Source organism: Phoenix dactylifera, chromosome 8 (genome assembly GCF_009389715.1).
Source record: "Phoenix dactylifera cultivar Barhee BC4 chromosome 8, palm_55x_up_171113_PBpolish2nd_filt_p, whole genome shotgun sequence".
Lineage (NCBI taxonomy): Eukaryota > Viridiplantae > Streptophyta > Magnoliopsida > Arecales > Arecaceae > Phoenix > Phoenix dactylifera.
In genome coordinates, this window is record NC_052399.1 from 1361680 (window position 1) to 1386595 (window position 24916).

The following is a 24916-nucleotide window of genomic DNA, read 5'->3' on the forward strand; positions in this document are numbered from 1 at the left end:
CTTCCTGAACACGAAAAGGAAAATAAAACTGAATCCGATAAGAACCCTATTCAGAAGAGGGGTCAAGAACAGGACAAACCGGAAAAAAGGGAAGAACCCATAAAAACATACAAACCCAAGGTTCCCTTTCCCAGTAGACTTCGGGACTCCAAGAAACAATCTAACTTTGATGAAATTATGGAAGTCTTTAAAACTGTTCAAATAAATATACCTTTTCTCGATGCCATAAGACAAATTCCCTCATATACAAAATTCTTGAAAGACCTCACCACGGTCAAAAGAAAAACCAGTATTCCTAGGCAAGCTGTTATGGCTGCACAAGCCTCATCTCTCATTCAACAACAGATTGCCCCGAAATTCAAAGACCCTGGTTGCCCAACTATTGAAATAAAAATAGGAGAGACGATCATCCAAAGAGCTCTATTAGATTTAGGAGCCAGTGTAAACCTACTTCCCTACTATGTGTACCAAAAATTAGGTTTGGGGGAATTAAAGCCTACAAATATTACCCTTTCCTTAGCAGATAGGACAGTGAAGTACCCCAAGGGGATTGTAGAGGATGTAATAGTAAAAGTAAATGAGTTTTACTATCCTGTGGACTTCGTTATCCTTGAGACTGAACCTGCAATACATCCAGACAGTCACACACCTATAATTTTAGGTAGACCTTTCTTAGCCACAGCAAATGCTGTGATCAACTGTCGAAATGGGATGCTGAAGTTATCTTTTGGCAACATGAAAGTCGAGCTTAATGTCTTCAACATAAGTAAACAACCACCAGACGACAAAGAAATCAATGAAGTTGACATGATTGAAAGTCTGGTTCAGGAGACTTTCTTACAAACTTATAATAAGGACCCTTTAAAAGCTTACCTTGCCCATTCCGAGGAAGGGATCAAGCATGCGCCTCTTAGTTCTGTTCCCCTTATGAGCATAGATCGTCATCAGCCGACTGTTCTTCATCGGACTTTTCCAAAACCATTCTTAGATAATGGTTGAAAAAAAAGGAGATTTACATTTTGTCTGGCTGAAGACATAAAACTTAGCGCTCTTGGGAGGCAACCCAACATGTAAATATCTTTTATTTTTTAAAAAAAAAAGTTCAAAAAATTACTAACATGCAGATTTGGGGGATTTTGCCCCAACTTTCAATTTACCCACCCATATCAGGTAACTTCTCCTCTGTCCTCTTACTGCTTTAAATTTTCTTTAACATTGAGGACAATGTTAGATTTAGGTTTGGGGGTATTTTTAAGCATTTGAAATTTTATAAAAAAAATTTTAATTTATATAAAAAAAAAACTACAACACACAAGGTATATAAAATCTAAGAGCCCAATGACTAGTTGGAAGTAGTGCAAAGTGAGTTCTTTTTATTAAGTTCCTTTTAGTGAGTTGTAAGCTAATTAGTGCTTTGAATTTCACAACACATCTGGCCTGCATTTTCTAAGGTATAGGTTCGACATTGTGTTGAGAATATGGTAGCAACCTCGAATCCTGATGAACCATCTTTTTCTGATCAAAAAAAAAAAATGGTGGATTTAGTCAGGTACATCGAAAAGGGCTACCTATTGTCAAAGGTCAGCGGGCTTGTGATGAGGAACCCGAGCATAGGTCCGTAGGGGAGTCTTGATGCCCGACACCTCATGCCAACTGGTGTGAGAATTGTCGACTAATTGCTCGCTACATGGAGGAATCATCACAGGAGTAAAAGTGCACAATATAAACATTCTCAAAAAAAAAGAATAAAAAAAAAGAAAAAAAAGTTAAAAAAAAAATTGTATTTTGACCTTAAGAAAGACAATAGTGTGAAAGCCGTCGTTGCAAAAATTCGAGTAAACTGGAATATTACAGATAAAGCCCATGAGGTATTAAAGTAAACATCCACAGCTCTCGAAATCCTGCAGAAAAGATGATTTTGAATCAGCAAATAGGTCTTGTCCGACCAATTCTTGGAAACTACTAATATTAGCGATATCTTGGAGATCCAAAACTTTAGCTTGTGCATGGTCCAAACTTCACTGAGCACTCAAGTATAAATAAGTCTTACAACTTCCTAATGGAAAACTTAATGACTTCAACTTAAATTGCATACTAACCTAGAAATTGGGCTACTTAGTAATTAAAACCTTGTGTGCTTTTGAAATTCTTATCAGTTATGTACTTGAAATAAGACTTTCATTTCACAAATCAAATTTTATTTTGGTATTGAAGTTTGTGGGTAACTTCACTGCAAACCCTCACGAGACAACACTCGTCCACTAGGGTAACCTAGGGGTTTAAAGGCTTGTTGCACGTGCTAAGTGCAATCGTAATGCTCTACGAAAGTGAGTATTTATCTTAGTATATTTATATAATAAATAACACTTTTGCACTCTTATTTTATCATTTTCGCACTAAATTGCTAGAGACTAGCAATAAGCTAGTTGGGGGGTGTGATGAGAGCACAAAAGTGCGACCTACATGTCACCTAAATTAGTATTATTGCTAACCGATAATGATAAATTCACTGGATTAATATTATATTTGGGTTTGGCACAGATTTTCATAAATTAGAGATAAAATGCACATTGAGTACAAATTTGACTAAAGAAGAATCCCTTCCCAGATCCGACCCGGTTGAAGATCGGGTCGGGTCCGAGTCGGGTTCGGATCCGAGTCGTATTTGGGTCCGAATCGGGTCCATTTCTTTTGTGCTTTTGGAAAATAATTTTGAGTAAATCTAAATTGGCTATATCATAACTATAAGGTGCTGGGTGACCCATGACCTGAAAGAATTGCACTTGACCTCCAGCCAGAATAGATGACCCGTCTACAAGCCAAATTTCATATCATACTATTTTTTTATCTATAGACTAATTGGATAGAACTTGGTGTCTCCCAGCTCCCATCTTACGAGGGAAAGGAAAATCCAAGCCGCCCGCCTCCTGTCTTCAACACCATGATCCCGCGGCAACCTCCAAATGATCCTGGTTTCCTTCCCGAATCATCGTCCACGGATCACGCCATCAACGCCTCAGCCTGCCAGCCAGCCACACCGTCTGCACATCCCAGCGTCCACGGCGTCCTCCCATCGATCTCGGATGATCGCTTCTTCCATTTCAGCGCGTTCCTAGTTTCCGGATCAGCGTCTCCTCCGTGATCCAAGCCGCCCGCGTTCTTCACGCGCTGCCATGAATATCCCAGCCGACACCCAAAGAAGGGAAGAACACCCCAGCATCTCTCCTTCCTCCCGTCGATCCCGCGCCCGGAGAAGAAAGGATCCGCGTTGCCCAAATTTTCTTCCATTTCAGCGCGTCTCCACCGCGTAGCATCCGCCGTGATCCACTCCTTCCACGATCCGAATCCCAGCTCATCCCGCCTATGCACCCATGGATCCACGGCATCCCGTAATCCACATGCTCCCAGCGCCCGGATCTCATCCGTGATCAACTCCTCCCCACGTCCCCACCTTCCGATTTCAGGCGTCCGTCCGCGGCTATAAAAGGAGAAGGAGGAAGAGGAAGGGGGAGTGCTCGGTTTTGGGGTTGAGGCCAAGAACCAGGGAAGGAGAGGTGTGCTCGGCTGCTTCGGTTGATCCAAGGAAGAAGAAGGAGCTCGGCTGCTTCGGCGGAGAAAAAAAAAAAACAGAAGAAACAGAGCATTGCTCTGTTCGTTTGGAGAAGAAAGAAAGAAAAAAAAGTATTTTATGTTGTTCCACCGTGGGAGAAAAAGGGAGATGTTTTCTTTCTTTTATTTTTGTTATTTTCTTCCTTTATTTTAATTGCAGAAGAAAGGTAGCATCAAGCTACCAATATTCATTTCTAGCATTGTAATCAATTTAGTTTTCTAAATCTATCATTTTTCTTTTTTATGCAATCCTTGTTCTAGGTTCAAGTTAATTTCTATTTTTTTTAATGCAATCTTTTAATTCTTCTTTGATGCAATACATTAAATCCTCCTTTATGCAATTTGAGTAGGCTTCAATCTCCCTAAGCACTATTTTCATCCATTTTAATTTATGCAAAAAAAAAAAATTCTCCTTTGAATAGTTAAACATTTCATGAATTCATAAATACTCTTTGATTTCTAAGTACTTATCTTTTTATTATTTTTAAACAAAGAAAATTCTCTGGTAAATTAGAGAATCTATCATCATCCCCGACATCATGTTTTTTTTTAGTTATTCAAAAATCGATTTTGAATCCGAGTGAACGTTCTAATTTTTAAGCAACTCCAATCGCCTCCCTGTGGATCGACCTCTTACGACCACTATTCTTCGAGTAGGAAAGGTAAGAGTAAAATTAAATTTAAACTTTGTTCGTCGGTTCTAACAACGATCTGTCTAGCATATTTTTAGGTAGACGGAAATCAGACGAACAATATACACAATTCAAATTGCATAAATAATACTTATTCATCTTATAAATCATGATACATGATCCATAATAAGATTAAGATAGATTAAGATGATACTTCTTTTTTTCTCTTTTCCTTCTACTTCTCTTCCCGATCTCCTCTTCCTCTTCTCCTCTTCCCCCATGAAGCTAGGAGGCGAGCTCGGAAGGGCGCTCGGGAGAAGGCTGGCCTGAAGCTGGCGACGCTGCGGCCAACCAACAGCGCCCGCGGTGGCTATGGTCCGGCCTGCAGCAGCCGCGGCTCGACTGGCCGCTCTCCTCCTCCACCTCCGGTGTAGGAGATGGGGCATGGGCACCTCCCGAGGAGCAGAGGAACCGGCCGAAACCGGTGGTGCCCGCGTGGCGAGCGGCCGATGCCCACGGTCGGCCCGATGGCGTCCACAGTGCCCCGAGCCGACGGCGTCCACGGCCAAAACAGGGAGATTGCCCCTTTGGCTCTTCTTCTCTGATCATCTTCGGCTGAAATCAAACTGGTTCCACCCATGGGAACCGGATTTGCATGAACCGAGGACTCTTTCCATGAATCGGGAGGTAGGTCTGCATTTTTGGATTTCTAGATCTAAGGTTTTAATGGAAGGGGAAGCCTTGATCGGGTGAAGGAGAAAGATCCTTGGGCAATGTCAGATCACAGCCGATCATTGGTTAGATCTTTCTCCTCCCTCTTCATCCTCTTCCTACCCTTCTTCTTCTATTTTTCTTTTCATTTCTTTATTTTTCTTTTGTTTTGATCATTTATTTGGATAGATAGGAATATGAAATGGAAAGGATGGAGTGATCAGGAGACTCACCTAGCTCCAGGAAGGAGCTGTGGGGCTTTTCCGGCAAGCTGCTGCGTCTACTCTGGCGACGCAGTGTGGGGATGAGTTGAGGGTGTCTCCTCCTCCATTGCTTCCGATCCAGCTCCTTTGCACATATGGAGAAGGGAATAAGAGGCAGTGAGATGGTGGGAGGCAGTGACTCACTGAGGAGTCCATGGCATTTATAGCCTCATCGAAAGGAAGGGGAAGGGAGAATGGCCACTGTTGGGCGGTTATAACCATCTCAACAGCTTCCTTTCAGAAGCTACTATCCCTTGGATTTCCAGATGGGCCACCGACTACAATCCAAGTCGGCCCATTTGGACCCAATAATTACACCGTTGACCAAGATGGAGAAGGATGCCCCCTGCACACGCCCCATAATTCAGAAAATTCATGTCTCATAGAAGCCGAAACTCATCAATGTCCTTCATAAGAAACACTATTAGATCTTGCCGTACGCTCGCTCCATATCGAGCTTCACGACCATATACCGCCACCGCGAAGCTCGCTGCAAATCTCACATCATCTCCTGAGCTATCATGGTATTGTCGGTAATACCGTGGCCTCCGACAAAAGTCTTCTGCTCCGAACAAATCAGACGAGTTTCAAAAGTACTCTTAAGTCATCAAAAACTATGGATGAGATCTTTTCCTTTATCAAAGGTATAATAGGTATTTATATAATATTTTTCAAAAGAGTAGATGCTTAACCAAACATAAGCTACTATAAATTTTTTTTTATTTTTTATAATTAATCAAATATGTGAAAATTATTTTTTTGACATTATATTTTTAAAAATTAATTTTTATAAAAAAATTAATGAAAAAAATTAGTGTTCAGCTTGGCATCATCTCCTCTTTCTTTCGGGGAAGCACTCTCACTTGGGGTTAGGGTTTCCCGTTTCCACTTCTCCGTTACGCCCACGTAAACCCGGCCCACCGTCACAGCAAAGCCCGTCCCCTCCGATTGGTAGGCGCCTTATTCTTACTCCCCCTCCCCTCTCTCACCGCCACCTCTCCCCTCCCCCCTCCCCATCCCCGTTGAAAACCCTAACCCTAGCGAGAGAGAGAGAGCTCGGGCGATCGATCGATCCTGGGGTTAGGATTTGTTCATGCGGTCGGGAGCTCGGCGCCGGCCGGAAGCTCTTCCTGTGATGGCCCATCCGAGCAAATTTGTATCTGTTAACCTTAATAAGTCGTACGGTCAGCCTTCCTCCTATGCCACCGCCGGCCATGGACGGCCCCGATCCGGTGGCGGCGGGATGGTGGTTCTCTCCCGGTCCCGGAGCTCGCCTTCCGCGGGGCAGAAGACCAGGCTCGCCGTTCCGCCCCCCTTGAACCTTCCCTCGCTTAGGAAGGAGCACGAGCGCTTCGAGCCTTCCTCCTCTGGGACCTCTGCCGGCCGTGGGATCTCCGGCCTCAGATCTGGGTCGGGTCCTTCGACGATGGGGTGGAGCAAGCCGGCCCTCCCGCCATCTTTCCAAGACAACGAAGTCGGCGCCGTAGATCGGGCTCAGTCTGGCAGATCGGTGATGACTGGGGATCAGCGGCCCGGCAGCCCCTACATGCCTCCAGGCGCCCGGCCTGCCGGGCAACTGGTGCCAGCCTCTCCGGCTCAAGGTTTTTCGGAGAAAGCTGTGATCTTGAGGGGCGAGGACTTCCCTTCTTTGCGAGCCACTGCCATGTCAGTTCCAAAACAGAAGGAAGCCTCGAATCAGAAGCAGAGGCAGAGGCAGAGGCAACTGGGCGAGGAGCACCCAGAGGAGCGGGCGGAGAGATTTGAGTCACAGATACCTCTCGAAATGCGCCCCCAGATAAGATCCTCTCGTGCCAGTACCAGTACCGTGTCGGATGGTGATCGAGGCTCGACTCGGCAGTCTGGTGCTCCGGAACAGTCTCGGAAGCAGAACGGGTACATGCCTGGGCCGCTTCCGCTTGTGCGGCTGCAGCACACATCGGACTGGGCTGACGATGAGCGCGACACAGGCCTCAGTATCCCTGAAAGAGACAGGGATCGCAGGAACTCAAGGTTTGAGTCGCGTCCAGTCCCTGACCTATATGATGGCAGGGGGCTGCGTGATACTGAAGCTGGTGGTGCTTCATCAAGGGAGTTTTTCAGAGGGGATTCTTTTGGGAGGGATGTAATGGCGTCTAATAAAGAAGGCCGAGATGTTGGCTCTTGGAGGACGCCATTGCAGCCAAGAGATCGGTTAGGTGCCCAAGAATTGGGAATTGATAGAGATAGAGCTGATGTCAGGCCTTTTGGTGGGAGCAGAGAAATGGGCAGAGAGACCAATAATGTTCAATTGCCGTTCGGAGACAGTGCTCGAGATGGTGGGACTCAGGATTCTCTGTATACCAGGAAGGATCTGGGCTTTGGTATAAGTGCTCAAAATGGGAGAAGTGTAGCAGAAGCTTTCAGTGGAAAGGGCGCAGAGCAGAATACTCGTGCCCGACAGCATGATTTTCCCAGCAACTGGAATAGAGGAAATTCATTTCCGAATAACTTGATTCATAAGAGTCCATTCCCTTCTGGCAGTAAAGGGCTTTCTTTGAATGATCCGATACTGAATTTCGGTAGAGAAAAGCGGCTGGGTGCGAACAGTGGGAGGCCATACATTGATGATGCTGGCTTTGACATCAGGGATCCATTTTCCGGGGGCATTGGAGATGTAAATGTTAAAGTATTCAAGAGGAAGAAAGATGCACCAAGTCAGGCTGATTTCCATGACCCTGTCAGAGAATCTTTTGAAGCAGAGCTGGAGAGGATTCTGAGGATGCAAGAGCAGGAACGGCAGCGTGTAATGGAAGAACAAGCTAGAGCTCTTGAGCTTGCTCGGAAGGAAGAAGAGGAGAGAGAAAGGATGGCCAGGGAGGAGGAAGAAAGGAGGCGGTTGCTTGAAGAAGAGGCAAGGGAGGCTCGTTGGAGGGCAGAGCAGGAGAAGCTGGAGGGTGTGAAAAGAGCTGAGGAGCAAAGAATTGCAAGAGAAGAGGAAAAGAAGAGAATTCTTATGGAGGAGGAAAGAAGGAAAGATGCTGCAAGACAGAAGCTCTTCGAATTGGAGGCAAGGATTGCAAAAAGGCAGACTGTAGCTAATGCAAAGGATGATCGACTTCCCTCTGCTGCTGCTGATGAACAGGTGCCTGGCCCCGTGAAGGAGAGAGATGCTCCAATTGTTGCAGATGTTGGGGACTGGGAGGAAGGCGAGAGAATGGTTGAACGCATTACTAGCTCTGCATCATCTGATTCCTCAAATATGAACAGATATTTTAATCCAGGTTCTAGGCCTTACTCTTCAAGAAATGGAAATCCTTCATTTACAGATAGAGGAAAACATGCATATCATTGCAGCAGTGGAAATGGCTCATCACTTCCTTTTCATGATCAAGAGAATATTTACAGAAGTACCAGACGAGATTCATTTGGATCTAGGAGGGGCTTCCCTAAGACAGAGCTTCATAGTGGTGGTGGTGGGATAATGTCTGCTAGGCCATTTTCTAAAGGAGGGAATGTTGAACACTCACAGATGCAAGATGATTTCCGCCATGCAAGTGGGCAACGATGGAGTAGTAGCAGAGATGGTGATAATTTCAATAGAAACTCAGACGTTGATGCCGACTTTCTTGATAATGATAAGTTTGGTGATGTTGGATGGGGTCCTGGTAATTCTCATGGAAGTCCCCATGCTCCATATGCAGAACGAGTGTTTCAGAACTCTGAGGTGGAAGGGTTGTCCTCCTTTACAAGGTTTCGTCATTCTTTGAGACAGCCCCGTGTGCCTCCGCCTCCATCTATGACCTCAATGCATAGAAGTGCCTACAGACCTCCTGCAGAACACCCTAGCTCGTCATCATTTATGGACAGTGAAACACGGTATCATCATGCAAGAAGAAATGAGCAACTAATTAGGCAGACAGGATATGACAGAGCGTATCATGAAAATCTTAGAGAATCTGGAACAACAGTATTAGTTGAAGGCGATGTTATCCATTCAGATCATAATGAGGAGAACAATAGCCCAAGATGTGACTCACAATCCTCTCTTTCTGTTTCAAGTCCTCCTGGTTCACCCATGCATCCTTCACATGATGAGATGGATGTTTCTGGAGATTCTCCAGCATTACCACCTTCTGCTGATGGGGAACGGACTGTGTCATCTGACAATGAGCACAATCCCTCGGCTTTGGAGGCAGGTAATCTTAATACAATGACAACTTCAAGTTCAGCATCTCATGGTGAAGATGACGAATGGGCTATTGAAAATAATGAAGAAATGCAGCAGCAAGAAGAGTATGATGAGGAAGACAATAACTACCAGGAAATAGACGAAGTCCCTGAAGGTGATGATGAAAATCTTGACTTGGGCCAGGAGTTTAAACACTTGCAATCAGATGTGCAGAGTAAAGATGGAGAGATGGACCAGGTTATTCTAGGTTTCAATGAAGGTGTGGAAGTTCAGATTCCGAGCAATGATGAGTTTGAAATGACTGCTAGGAACAGCGAAAAGGCAACTGCTCGGGTGAATTCCCCTGGTCCTATGGAAGAAATGGTTTGTAATGGTGTAGATAGTTTGAGAACAGATGATGCTCCTCTGGAGGAGACTGCAAACAATTCATCAATAATCATAAATGAAACTGAGAAGGCCCTACAAGATTTGCTTCTCGATCCAGTAGTATCCACCAGTTATCCTATTGGGAGTGTTGAAGCATCTAGTAACACCGGAATGCCAGCTCAAAATCCAATTGCGCCTACTTTAAGCTTGCCGATGCCATCATCCATATTCCCACCGGTCTTGCCCTCTGCATCTACTGTTGCTACACAGGGTGAAGTACCTGTTAAACTTCCATTTGGTCTGTTTTCTGGTCCATCTTTAATACCATCTCCTGTTCCGGCCATTCAAATAGGTTCCATTCAGATGCCAATCCATCTACATACTCAGGTTGGCCCTTCTCTAACTCAGGTGCACCCTTCACATTCTCCAATGTTTCAGTTTGGCCAGTTGAGGTATACACCACCCATTTCTCAGAGTGTTTTACCACAAGGTCCTCAGACCATGCCCTTTGTGCAGCCTCCTGTTCCAGCTTCCTATTCTTTGAACCAGAATCCTTCAGGCTGTCTACTCAAACAAGCGCCTCAAGACTCTTCTCAAAGCAACTTAGGAGATGGAATACCTTCTACAGGTAAAGAGCCTGGTCTCCCACGGAAGATTCTTGATCCTTGTCCAGGAACCTTGAATTCTGAGCAGCCGAATGCATTGTCAGACTCTCCAAAGAAAAGAGTTCTAGCATCTCTGAATCAGACAGACAGATCTTGCAATGGTGGCAAGAAATCTACAGGTCAATCAGCTTCCCAAATTGACCATCATAGTAATCAAGATGGCACTTCAAAGAAGAACTGTAGACTGATTGCTAATAGAGAGTCTCAAAATCAGCTAACTTCTGAATCCCAATCTTCCCGATTCCCTTCAGGAGGGAAGGCTGCGACTGTGTCACAGGCTCCTGGAATGGTGTCAGGTGTCAGAGGGAGGAGATTTGCCTATGTGAAGAATGCTGGTTCAAAATTATCATATTCAGGAGCAGAACCCTCAATCACAGATTCAGGTGGCTTTCAGAGGAGGGGCCGGAGGAACAACAGGAGAACTGAGTTCAGAGTCAGAGAGAATTTTGACAGGAAGCAGACAGAAGGCACAGAGCCCTTTTACCATGGCAGGCAGGACAAGAGGCCACATCTTAAGGGGAGGGCCTCAGGGATTTCTGTAAGGAATGCAGGCAAGAAAGATGTCATGTCCTTCAGGTCGACTAGGATGATGACTGAACAAGATAACTTAAATTCAGGTGCTTCCAGTTCGCAAGTTGTTAGTTCTGAGAGCAAGACAGATACAGCCACTGGAAAAGAAGCTTCATCAAAGAGTATAGCTTCTGCTGACAAGCCTTATGGTGGAAAATGGACTTTAAAAGCAAATGGGAGGTCTGAGGAGGATGTTGATGCACCTCTGCAGAGTGGAGTTGTCCGTGTTTTCAAGCAGCCAGGCATTGAAGCTCCGAGCGATGAAGATGACTTTATTGAGGTAAGATCCAAGAGGCAGATTTTGAATGACCGGCGCGAACAGAGGGAAAAAGAAATCAAGTCCAAGTCCAGGGTGCAGAAGGTAAAGTTCAATACCAATGTTTGCTTATATTCATGCTTTCATTGCACTGTTATCCTTTACATGCTGCTTATGCTTCATGTTTGTTTCTTTTGCATGATTAATAGCAGGTGCCTCGCAAACAATGTGCCGTTCCTCAAAGTAGTTCTGCTACATCCAACTTAAATAAAGCGGCGACTTCTTTGGGCGGAGATGCTGCAAACAGTGTCCTGTCTGACCCTATTGTCACAGAAGGAAGGGGATTTACCAGTGTTGAGCCATCGCTTGTATTCCCAGCTAGCACGACATCTCAGACTCTACCACCAATTGGCACTCCTTCAGTGAATGTTGATTCTGAGACAAGGTCCAACAATTTGAAGTATGTTGCTACTTAAATAATTTATGTTTTCATTTATGCTTGTTAGGGCCTTAATTCACAGTCTTTCACAGGTCCAATCAGACAGTCCCTGTCCCTGTCATAACTAGTGGTGGGGCAAAGCTTGTTCCAGGCTTGGTCTTTGACAGCATGAATGTAGCTCCAGACAATGCCTCAATGCCTTTGGCTTCCTGGGACAGTGCAAACTTAAATCAGCAGGTAACTTTATAAGGTTTATGTTTTGGCTTAATTCGTACTTGCTGCTTTTGTTATTCAGTGTCTCCCATTTCTCTTATATGTATATGTGTGTGTGTGTGTATTTGTCAGATATTTATGTTTCTTTGTGCATGCATGTGTGTGTATTGTTGATATGTGATGTCGGTGTTCATTGTGAGATTCTGTTTGGCATCTAACCTATGAGCATGCCTACCATGATGTTGTAAATATTAGATATGGTCTTGTTTGAAATCTGTTTATATAGCTGCTTGTAAGCATGCTGCTATTAAGTTCAGGAAAAAGCTAAATTTTTTGCAATTAAAGCCACTTATCTTGCAAATTTCTAACAGTGCATTTATTCAGGGACAGAAACAAAAACTTTTTCTTTTTGATGACCATCTTCAGTCGGATACTTTTTTTCCCAAAAAAAAGAAGAAACAGTTATTCGATGATTATTAAACAATGACTGCTTCTATTTCTTAAAAATAATATGTGCTTGTTATTTTCTAGTAACTTGCATATTGGTAATTTCCAGTTGTCTTTCATCTATCTAATGCTTTTATGACAAGCCATTCCATTAAGTATCTAAAGTCATATAGGTACTTCTGTCATACCTTTTCATTTTAGTTATTTGAAGTCCTGCTTAAAAGACCAATATTTTTTTTTTTGGCTCTCAAGTATACATTGTGTTTGAGGCACTTTTACTTCTATTACTTTTTGTTTGGCTTTGCCTCGTTGCTTTTGCACCTAAATGTTTCTATATCTTGCTTTATCCAGTCATTTACTAACGCTTAGAGGTTATTGTTGTACTTGACTATGCAATCCCAGTATATTCTGCACATCTTACCTTACTTGGAGCAAATCCTACAGATTTTGACTCTTTTTCACAAAACTAATCTTCTTTTATCTGTCTCTTCTTAGACCTCTTATTGCTCCTTGGCCTTTGAACTCGACTTTCTTCATCATTTCATCTTTCTGATCGATCTCCTTTAAATTTTAGATGTACACCTAACCATACGATCTCATTTTGTCTCCACTATTGGTCGTCATTAAATGCTAGTCCTGCATATTCTTAATATACTCATCATGATAGTTAAAATATGGGTGACTTGTTTGGATGGAATTTGTGCAAAAGAACTGGAGATGAACTTTTATCTGCGGTGGTTGCTCTTCATAGGAATAGTTAGAGAAGAATGTCTCTAAATTTGAACCCATATATTTTTGGATAAGACTTGGTTGTTGTTGCTATTAGTGACACTTCTGCAAATATGATTACACTATTATTCAATTGAGCTGATTCGTTTTAACTGTGATGTTTATTGCAGCTATTTCTGTGGCATAATAGTCAGTGCTAATATCGGAATAAGGTTTATTTGCAACTTCAAAGATGGTTCGAACTGGTTATTGTCAAATATTCTGTGCATGTAACATTAGGATGCAGTATTTTACATTGTTAATGATTAGGTATAATAATTTCCACTTCTGCCTAGTTTTGATTTCATGACTGGAAATTGGAAATAGAAGTTATTCGTCGAAAACTTTGTCGAACATGTCTACTGTCTGCGATGGTCTCATCACCATTTCCTCATTAGATGCAATTCTTGTACATTTCTTGAAACTCAGTCAATATGAAGGTTTGACTCTGTTGTGAAGGTTTAGGAATTAGGAAGGAGGAGCAAAGGCTCAAGATAACTTGGATGAAGGTTGTGAGAAGGAAATTGAGAAGACCTGCCTTTGTAGTATTGACAGTAGGAGAAATGTCAAAGAAGGTTTATAGAACTGACCCTAATATGTGGGTTGAGACTTGTGACCTTCTCTATCATTGCTAATGCTGTCAGATAATTCTAACATAAATATTCCATATTCAGTTTGAGTGACTTCTCTACATGTGCACTATCAGTTACAACAGTTTATTTAGCACCTTAGTGCACATTTCTGGAGTAGGCGTGGTAGCAACAGTGCTTGAGTATGCAACAATAGCTGGATTTGTGCATGGGCAGATGCAGAAACTGTTCCTATGATCAAAGTTTTTGTCATGCTCGAGTGATTTCCTTTGTTAGATCATTTGGCATTCATTTGGAACGGAATTAATTGTAAATTTTCTTGGCAACTGATCTGATTTGATGACATAGAAGCGATGATTACCCTCAAATATTTGACGAGCATGTCCACATTGCGTCAGTCGATTTCTACTAGTTTATCCTCCCGATACACAGTTTCTGCATATTGTTTAATATACTCATCTTTGATAGTTAAAACACAGGTTTGGTCTTGTAGGAAGGGTTAGAACTTAGAAAACAGGAGCCAGGATCTTGTATAACTTGTATGGAACTTGGACGAAAAATATCGAAGAAAAAGCTTTCATCTGAATGGTTTGCAAGCTTATCCAAATATTCGGGATAAGTTTTGTATGTTATCAGTAACAACGGAAAATGTGGTGCAACCAAATCCTACGGCATACTCAGTTTGATTTGTTTCTTTCTGAAGGTGTGCTGCCAATTGCAACCACTTAGGTATGAACTTGTGGAATAGGTATAGCAGCAATGGCATTTGTAGTATTCGAGATGGCTGACACTGTACAATAACATAAGATTTTATGCCATGTTAGAGTCTTTTGCTGTACTGTTTTCTGATTGATGTGGAATGTGGCATTCTGATTGCCATTTGTTCTTTAATGGATGGTTGGATTTGATATTGTGACCTCGTGGCTGCAGATATTCTTGTGCTGTCAAACAACTGAAATACAGCTTAGTTAAATCACCTTTAAGGTGCTGCATCTGATTGCAGCCAATGCTTGGACTTGATATTTGTGCTTGCTTTAGATATGGAGAGTTGAGAGGGATTGAAAGATATGAATATGGTGTTGGGGTGCAAAACTAAAGTGTTGGTGGTGGAACAACCATCATTGGCGATCTATGCTATTTCAAAGACAATATGTCACACTAAAATGGTCTTAGCTGTTCCAAGAGCACTTTAGCTCTCTCATGGATATGCTTCTATTATAATATATAATACCTTAATATATCTTAGTATGCTATAATAATTAGTAATAATGTTATTATAATATTAATAATATTAGTATTTTGTACATAGATACATGCATATATACGTAGATAAATATATATACATAAGAATATATGTAAAAAAGCATCCAAAAATATAATCCATATTTGGTAGCTTCAAGTATCAACTTTTATAAGCCTATCATTTAATCATTATTTAAATTGTTAGACCTCAATCCATGCCTCGTATTTTAATATTAATCACATAAACTACAAAATTGACCATTCATCAGGAAAAGGTTCAATAAAGAAAGAAAGAAAGCCGTACATCTCATATTTGGAGGTATCAGGGAAGGATCTCGGGTGTATCTGGGAAGTATCTAGAAACCTTTTTTTGTTTTGAAAAATGAGAAACTTTAGTCAAGTATTGGACATGCATCTGAGAGCGAGAAGTATCTGACGAGTATCGGTATCAGATATGAACACAGCATGTAGTTTGAAGTATCCTTGCTTCCTAGTTTGGGACTTGCATATTATGCATTGTTATGCAAGATGATCTATCTGATACATGATATGGTATAACAATGCTGCGCATGAAACAGCTAGCACAAGTACAATTAGTATCTTATACATTAATCGTAAGAGAGGTCATCCCCATCACCCATAGCAGTATTAGGCAAATAGATCAAGGACATGAATGTTATTGGGAATTGTTTGCCTATGTCTCATCTAGTCTGCATCAATGTTTTTTTGGTCTGATAGTATTCCAGCTCATGTTATGGTTGTCTATGTTATGTGCATATTCTTACATGAATGTGCCACCAGTATGAGAATTGACACTTAGGTATATCCATACCAATACTGGTAGTTGTTTTCTCTCGGAGTTTTCTAGATGGAGAATATGAATAATCACATCTATATGTTCCATTCCATTGTCTTGCTCTTTCTAGTCAACTAGAATACTGAAAATAGTTCAGAAACATAGAGGAACATCTGAGAACATTTTGAGTGTAGTTATGGGATGAATGATCTTGCAGTGCTGTGGATGTACATTCTGATGAATGAATTTTGCCTGTAAGACATGTTTCCTTTGCATGTTAACAGTGACATGTTAACCCAGCATGTATATTTACTAGCCTCATATCACATTGGATGTAAGTAATGATTTCTGTTGAACTTTAAAATGCCAACAATGATTATTATCTCTAGCTTTTTTGGGGGGAGCTTCAGCCAATTATCTGTGTCCAAGGACAACAATTTGATTGTCTAAATACAGCCCAACACACTGCAAACTTGCTTTTAGATCGATCCGGCACTTTGGGCAATCTATTGTATGTAACATGCATGCTATTAATGCTTCATGCATGTTTGAAGTTTCAAATAAAACTTCAAAATGGAATGGGAATATGATTTTCTTTTGACTATAACAAATCTAAATTTGGCATCCTTTCAAATTTTTGGCCAAAACTGACTTGTGTGCCAAATCATTATATACATGTGCAATTTGTTCAGCTAATTTGTGTTCTCTTAATTTCCTTGAGTTTTTTGAATCATTTCTTAATTTGTTCAACTCATTTTTTCAAAATGATTTATTGGGCATGTTTGGTATAGCTTTTGCTTATTTTTAAAAAATGTTCTTTTATAATCACCTAAAAAATGCTTCCTGGAGTACTTTTTCATTTTTTGGTGATTATTAAATGCGCAAGGGCACTTATTTCTAGAAGAGGGAAGACAGCAAGAGAAAAGCATAGGTAAAAGTATCACTGGAAATTGGTCTGATTGAGTTAGGGTCTGACATGAATCAAATCCATCATAATTTGAATATAGATCTAGGATTTTTATGGAACATGAAACAAAATTATGTCAGCCATAGGATTTTAATATCAGTGTTGGATATAATTCTGGTAGAATCAAATCCAATATGGTTGAGTTTTAAGGTCTATCTTAAGATTCAAACCAACTTAGATGTTCATGTTGTTTTCTTTTCTTTTTAATTGAGTTCATGATGAGTTGGATTGGATTTGGATTTGCCTAATTCATGCGCTTTTAATCACATCAAGCTTGTCTTGTTTTAGAATTGGCATAGAGGCTACAAAAGTGTAAGCCAAAATCTACTGCTTCTAGACTCTTGGAGACTGTTTCATGGCGTGTGGTTATTTTTTAAACACTTATTATTGGTTATTACTTGACACATTTTTCCTCTCCAAAGAAAAGTGCCTTTTAAATTTAAGAATTATGAAAGGTCTTTGATGTTTAAGCAATGCTAAACATTGCTAAACATGACCCAGTGCCATAAATGATGTCAAACATGTTTTTGACGTGTTTATAAAATTACCAAAACAATATGTCATCATACCCAAACAACATGATATGCCTAGATGATGCGCAATATATTTTCTTGGCATGTTTTTACATTTCCTTTTTTGTCATTTTATTATTTTTTAAAAATTATTTGGCTAAAACTAAATTCAAAACTACCGAAGTCATTTAAAATTCCAAAAACAAAATTATTTAGCCTTGCTGAAAAATCAAAATGAAAATGGAGTTTACAGAACTTGATTTCATATGATGTGCAGAAAATGTATTTGCATAAAAATTATCCCCATGTTTGGAATCTCCGAGAATTTAAAAATAAAAAATTCTTAAAAGGCGACTGCTGTATGCAGGTGGTCAAGGGACTGCATAGCCTATGTGTGGTATTTGGGCACATATGCTGTTAGTATTTTTCTATATTTTAAAATATATAAAATATATTACATACAACCATAATAATAGCAATATTAATAACAATAAGATTTCATGATTAGTGCTTAGTACTTGATACTTTATTCCTGATAGCAAATAGTTATATAATTATAATATTAATATAATTATTATTTATGAATCTGGTGAATCAGATCCTATCCAACTCAATCATCAGCCTTAGCTTGTCCCTTCCACAGGGCCTGCGTAAGAGTGAGGCTACATATGTCATTGTACAATACCGAAGAGATGCATGTGTGGTTGCGCAGTGATAAGCGGACTACATATGTGCCTAGTTAGTACTAAATGGATCTCCATGCCATATGCACCCCAACCACATATATTAGCTGCATATAGGAAATGTAATAGTCATGGAATTGCATCTGCATATGTGGCTGCGTATGCAGCCTTATACACCGCATTTGACAATAACGAAAGCACTCATACTATTTGAAACATTGCAGTGGTAGGGATTCTGTTAGGGTGATTACTATTTTGCCCTCAATCAATTAAGGCATAGCTAGTATGTGGGCAAATTTGAAATTGCCTCAATTCATGCTTCATATTATTCTTGATGAACAAGCCTTAAGCCTTCATTATACTGCCGGTCTTGCTCTGCTTTCTTCATCACTAGAACAGGCTCTAGTGTGTCCCAAACCTCCAAACCCATTTGAAAAGCAATGCTGGCTTATTTTGCCTTTTCTTCTTTGAAAAAATAAATAAAGGAAGAGATCCCTCTCCCCTTGTTATTTCCATTCATATGAGTGTCAAGGTACTAGTCATCTAGCTTAGAAGACATATTATCAACCTAAGCGCATGTATATGCTGATGGATAATGAGTTCCTTGACTTAAATAATATAATTGCCTTTGATAACTTGGTTGCAAAGTATGTGAATAATACTGCTTATAAAAGATCTGAGAGGTGAGACGATTCTTGCTTATATTCTTAGGCTGGCCTGTATCACTGTTTTTGGTATGGTGAGTGGCGTGTAAATGGTCTAGCTGGGGTTTTGAGGGACTTCTTCATGCTTTTTTTCTTGTCCTCCCGCTTCATTGACCCATCAGTCTCAGTCCTTGAAATTGTTTATACATAGCAAAGAGCTCCCATTGAATTAGATCATGCACAAAGTTGACTATGAGGCCATGCACGATTCTTGACTACTGGAGATGATTCTATGGAGGACATCATCACCAAAATTGCCATCAGAGTTTTTTTTAGTTGCTCAGCCTATGTACGCATGTCAAACATCAGAATTTTTATGGATTTGGTCTCAGTTGATCACCTGAGGCATGTTTAGTCTTTTTTTCTCAAAGATGATGGATGGAAGTTCTTCAATAGATAGCTCGGTATGTAAAAGGATATTGTCTCTGCATTTTGTTGCTTGGCAACTCGCATGATTTGAATGATTTCTCTGTACTATCTGTGGGAGGCCCCCAGGCATCTTTTTTTGGTATCTGTCTGCCTTAATGAGTATATGCACAAATAAATGTTTGCCCGTATGTTAAATATCACACATAAATATAGCACATATTTAACGGAATCACCATCTGGATTTGGTCAAAATGAGTTTTCCTAGGGTAGAAATGATAATTGCAGCTCAGCTGGCTGCTTGGAGAGCATTCGTTATTCTGCTAACCGATGCATCACCTACATTTCTACCTTTTTTGTTGTCTTTAGCCATTATTAACAATAGTCTTGTTTAAAAATGATAGCCTATTGATCTGGTTGGACGGAATTTATCTGTCATGAGACAAGCTTTAAGAGGTAACTATTATAGAAGAGGAGCATTGATTTTCTGTCTATATTTACGAATGCCAAAGCAGATACAAAATTTTCAGCAGGCCAATCTTGAAAACCCATCCCAAACAATACAAAATTAGGCCTAGGTAGTTGTTTGGGCTTGGCCGATTTGCACATCTTCCATATTGAAGTTGATTTTACTTTCAGACGCCAGCATACTAAATTTTGACGTCATTTCAGCTGATGTTTGTTGTCTTATGATTTCTGTGGTTGTGCACCTTTTAACCTATCGGTATCAACTTTTTCAGGTGATGGCCTTGACACAGACTCAGCTTGATGAAGCTATGAAGCCAGCACAATTTGATTCACATGTAACTTCTGGCATGGTTCCAGAGCCCCATAAACCCATGGCATCTATCATGGCTCAAGAAAAACCTTTCTGTTCGTCTCCAAGTCCCATTAACTCCCTCCTTGCTGGGGAGAAAATTCAATTTGGTAAGCAATTTTCTGCTTGAAATTATCACTTCTATGTAATTTTGTGGTCATACTGTTTGACTTTCAAAACATATTTTCACCAAGTTCAGGAGCTGTTACATCACCAAGCATTCTACCTCCTTTTAGCAGAACTATCTCTAATGGACTTGGGCCCCCAGGTTCATGTCGGTTGGATGTCAAAATTGATCGTAACTTGCTTGCAGCTAACAATGATTGCAACATGTTCTTCGATAAAGAGAAGCATCCTGATGAACCTTGTCCAAATTTAGAAGATCCAGAGGCTGAAGCTGAAGCAGCTGCATCTGCTGTTGCTGTAGCGGCTATTACTAATGATGAGGTAGTTGGATCTGACATGCACCCAACTTCTGCTTCAGATGCCAAAAGCTTCAGTAGTGCAGATGTCACTGGGTTAGCTGCAGGAGGTGAGAAATGAGTCATTCTATTTCATGACCAAAATCGTACGTTATATGCTTTGAAGTGTTAATGCTTTTGCACAATAATGATGGTGCTAAACTTTGCAACAGGTGTGACAACCAGTCGAGAAGTAACTGGTCAATCAGCCGGTGAAGAGTCCTTGACTGTTGCTCTGCCAGCTGATCTTTCTGTTGATACTCCATCACTTTCATTATGGCCTCCTTTACCCAGCCCCCAAAGTTCTGGACCAATGCTTTCACATTTCCCTGGAGCACCACCTTCTCATTTCCCCTGCTTTGAGATGAACCCAATGTTAGGGGGGCGTATTTTTGCCTTTGGGCCCCATGATGAGTCAGGTGGCACCCAGGGACAATCACAAAGAAGTACCACTTTGGGCTCTGGTCCAATTGGGGCTTGGCCACAATGCCCTTCTGGTGTGGATTCGTTCTATGGCCCTCCAGCAGGGTTCACTGGACCTTTCATCAGTCCTGGAGGAATCCCTGGTGTTCAAGGCCCTCATATGGTTGTCTACAACCATTTTTCTCCAGTTGGACAGTTTGGGCAAGTAGGCCTAAGTTTTATGGGTACTACTTATATTCCTACTGGAAAACAACCTGACTGGAAGCATAACCCAGCATCTTCCACAGTGGGTGATACCGAGGGTAACCTTGATAATCTAAATGTTGTTTCTGGTCAGTGCACCTCGCACAGCATGCCTACTCCTATTCAGCATCTGGGCCCAGGATCACCTCTTATGCCAATGGCTTCTCCTTTGACCATGTTCGACATCATGCCATTTCAGGTATGTTTCTCTAAAGAAAAAGCAAAAATTAGCTATTATAAATGTGAAAGGGATGTGAAACATTTTTAGCTAGGTATGTGCTATGAAGTTTATCATAGAAAGATGGAGTGGGATTTGGATGGAGTGTCACATTACATATCATGAATTTTTAAGGTTAATTGGTCGGCGGTGGAGTGTGGTGAGATCATTGTCATTGAGGCACTTATGGGGGTTTAATATCTCGATTGGGAAGTCTTGGGTGGAGGTGCTGAGAAGGGATTTGAGAAATGCTTGGATTGACGGAGAATATGAATCTCTATTGAGTGTATCCAAAGCAGTATTACAAAGCCAACTCAAGATGGATGGAATTAAGACCTGTGATATGAGGGTCAGTATGTAGGTTAAGAGTTAAGAGACTGATGAGACTTGTATGTGTTTCGTATATGTACGTTTGTCTTCAAATTGCAGCGACTCCCCTGGCACACACAAACGTTTGCACACATGAACACACAAAATAAACAGTCTAGAGGGGATGTGCTGCATCTTTCACGACTATATGCTATTCCTTACGCAGTATGCAGGTTTAGGAAGGAAACACATTATTTATGCTAGTGCTGTCAGAAGTCAAATTGTCATGCTGCTGTTTCTTTGGTATCTGAATATTGCAAGTTTGTTAATGCCGATGACTTGAATGTTAATTTTTCCTCATTTGCCAATGTGCTGTATTCTCCGTTAATTATTCTTTTATCTTGAATGAATTTGACTTTGATTTAAACATGTTGTCCTTCCAGTCATCCGACGTACCAATGCAAGCTCGCTGGTCTCATGTACCTGCTCCACCGCTCCACTCTGTTCCGCTATCCATGCCACTCCAACAGCATCATATAGAGGGTGGGATGCCTCCACAGCATAGCCGTAGTTTGCCAGTAGATGCATCTACAGGAAATAACCAGTTCCATGAGCCTCGCTCATCAGAACCAGATGATGGCAGTAGAAACATCCCAGTTCAAAGATCTACCACCTCAGAATTCTCAGGTGAGTTGGGTCTGTTGGAACAACCAGCTTCCAGTATGTCCAATGCCCAAACCGTTAGGCCTTCATACTGCCCTGCAAGTGGGAACAATGACAAGGTGTCCAACACAAACAAGACCTCAGCAAGAACTACCGTTACCAGTGGCAGTGAGAGCAGCTGTGTTGGGGAAACTAGCAATAACACTGCCAGCCGGACTTCAGGATCTTCATCTAAGCCACAACAGCCAACATCATCAGGTCAGCATTACCTTCATCCAATTGTATATGCTGATCAGCGAAGTGGGGCTTCTAAGAAGATGGGTTCTGGAGGTGAGTGGCACCGTAGGACAGGATACCAGGGAAGAAACCAGGGTTCAGGTGCAGACAAGAATTTTTCCTCCGCCAAGATGAAGCAAATATACGTGGCTAAGCCGTCGAGCGGATCTGGCAACCCCAGGGTGAATGATGTGTGATTTCCTCCTCCTGAGGATCACAGTCTGCTCTGGTAGAGCTAATGTTTCTGTGAGCTACCAGGGAAGATTACTTTATCCACCTTTGGGTCCTGCTCTGATAGCTGCTTCTGTTATTTGCTGATGTGCTTATTAGTGGTATCTTCATGTCTTTTCTGGACCTTTTTGAGAACTGCAGAGTGATAGGTGAGAAGGGCATGTCTCAATATATAATTGTAAGCGTCATTTGCCGCTGTATCGAAGCATAAATATGTGGGTTGAGCTTGGGCTTTTCAATCTCCGAACCCTGGCTTTGGCTTTGATATTGTTGTATAAGAGCTGTTTGGCTGTCTTCCTACAGTAGCTATTATTTTTGGGGTTACAAGAAGGAAGGTGTAGAGCTGTGGACAGCTGTAAAAAATTGAGTAAGAAGTTTCATAATTTTATTTGACGTTATTCGTCAGAATAGCGGCCTGTTTGAATCATTTCAATTTTCTTTCCCATCCCCTTGCATGATGCAAGACAGCCTCGTGCAGCCTATTATATATATACTCTGCCTCTGTCGTGCCAGAAATTTTAGAAAAGGATTCTTGTTAATTTCCAAGAGACTTGTATGCAGGCATTCCATTTCAACTCGTGATTTGAAACAACAGATGGGAGGTTTTGCATGAGGGTTTTTTTTTTTTTTTTTTGGTACAATGGGGGGTAAATACCTCGAGAAAAAGAAAATATAGACAAGAAATCGTACTCCAGAAAATATTTACCGGAGGCAAGCCTTTCATATGGGATGCCAGCGAGTCTTTTGATGTTTGTATAAAAATGTCTGTTGGTAGATTCCTGGGATTTGTATCGATCAGATCTAAAGCCTCTCCCCCGAGTCCCTCTCCACTTTCATTATTAATAAATATACAATAAAATCTACTTTTTTCGACAAAAGAGGGTATCCACTCTTGAGCCTAAAATTAATAAATAAGTATCTAAATTAAAGATATGTACTGTTGGTCATGATCCACGCGGTTAAAAGTACTTACTGTTGGGGGAATGCGGTTTTCCCCCCCCCCCAGAACATAGTAACCTCGTCACCAGAAGACCGCACGACTGCCGACCTTAGACGACCTCGGTCGGCGCCCGACCTCGGAACGTCCGACCCGGAGAGCTCCCGATCCCGGAGGTCCGCCCTCGTCGCCCACCTACCATGGCTGTACCCTTCCGAAGTCTGGCCGAGGGCCATACCCTGCCACCGCCCCAGCATTTATTACGCATGATCTCTGCAAACCCACAGTTCACTCAACAATTAATGCACATCTCCGGCTCACTCAACAATTAATGCACATCTCCGACTTACTCAACAATTAATGCACATCTCCGACTCACTCAATAATTAATGCGCATGGCTCCTATTATCTACGGATCCTCAGCTCTCCACGGCAAATCAGCTTAGCAGGGTCCTGTCGGCCGTGACAATTCTCTGACCCCGGCCTCACCTCCGACATCAATGCAATGATTCACCCGATCGCGCGCCAGCTCAAGTCGTACGACGGCCTCACCTCCGACATCAATGTAATGATTCACCTGATCGTGTGCCGGTCCAAGAAACGTGCTGAGTCGTACGACAGTCTCGCCCTATCACATCACAGGTAATCCGGCCCCCCTATAAAAAGGGGACCCTTGCTTCCCGAGGGGGGTTGGACACACAAAACGGAGAAAAACTTACCTCCCTCCTTTCTCCTTTAAACGAAGTTTCCCCCCTCTGACTTAAGCATCGGAGGGCCGGCGCCGGAAGATCCGGCCACCGGCTTTTTTGCAGGCACCCCGACGGAGGACGCCGCTCGCCGACAGATCGTCACCCACCTGTGTCCACCGACAGCTCCCCCTCCTCAACCGACGACCGCCCCCGGGTCCAATTTCCAGCAACAGTTGGCGCTAGAGGAAGGGGAATGCGGTTTTCCCCCCCAGAACATAGTAACCTCGTCACCAGAAGACCGCACGACTGCCGACCTTAGACGACCGAGGTCGGCGCCCGACCTCGGAACGTCCGACCCGGAGAGCTCCCGACCCCGGAGGTCCGCCCTCGTCGCCCACCTACCATGGCTGTACCCTTCCGAAGTCTGGCCGAGGGCCATACCCTGCCACCGCCCCAGCATTTATTATGCATGATCTCTGCAAACCCACAGTTCACTCAACAATTAATGCACATCTCCGGCTTACTCAACAATTAATGCACATCTCCGACTTACTCAACAATTAATGCACATCTCCGACTCACTCAACAATTAATGCGCATGGCTCCTATTATCTACGGATCCTCAGCTCTCCACGGCAAATCAGCTTAGCAGGGTCCTGTCGGCCGTGACAATTCTCTGACCC

At 42.1% G+C, this 24916-nt stretch overlaps 1 protein-coding gene across 7 annotated transcripts; it reads left to right on the forward strand.

Moving 5' to 3' along the window:
• The first annotated feature begins 6086 nt into the window (after nucleotides 1-6086).
• On the forward strand, nucleotides 6087-23034 carry LOC103718296. 7 transcript variants are annotated; one of them, XM_039128603.1, is made up of 8 exons: nucleotides 6098-10136; nucleotides 10266-11345; nucleotides 11450-11700; nucleotides 11772-11916; nucleotides 19708-19894; nucleotides 19984-20316; nucleotides 20419-21110; nucleotides 21881-23034. In XM_039128603.1, exons 1-8 carry the CDS (start codon nucleotides 6309-6311, stop codon nucleotides 22571-22573), a joined length of 7209 nt encoding a protein of 2402 aa, XP_038984531.1. In that variant the 5' UTR covers nucleotides 6098-6308; the 3' UTR covers nucleotides 22574-23034. The 7 variants fall into 7 exon arrangements, 6 of the variants coding, with proteins under 6 accessions (XP_008805268.2, XP_008805266.2, XP_038984531.1 ...); XM_008807046.4 differs by having other exon boundaries at nucleotides 6097-11345; nucleotides 20098-20316; XM_008807044.4 differs by having other exon boundaries at nucleotides 6097-11345; nucleotides 11450-11685.
• The last annotated feature ends 1882 nt before the right edge of the window (nucleotides 23035-24916 follow it).

Coding starts and splice junctions, on each gene's coding strand:
- LOC103718296 (XM_008807042.4), top strand. CDS start 6,309: ATGCGGTCGGGAGCTCGGCGCCGGCCGGAAGCTCTTCCTGTGATGGCC. Junction 11,701..11,771: donor ACAAGGTCCAACAATTTGAA/GTATGTTGCTAC, acceptor AGTCTTTCACAG/GTCCAATCAGACAGTCCCTG. Junction 19,895..19,983: donor TGGGGAGAAAATTCAATTTG/GTAAGCAATTTT, acceptor CACCAAGTTCAG/GAGCTGTTACATCACCAAGC.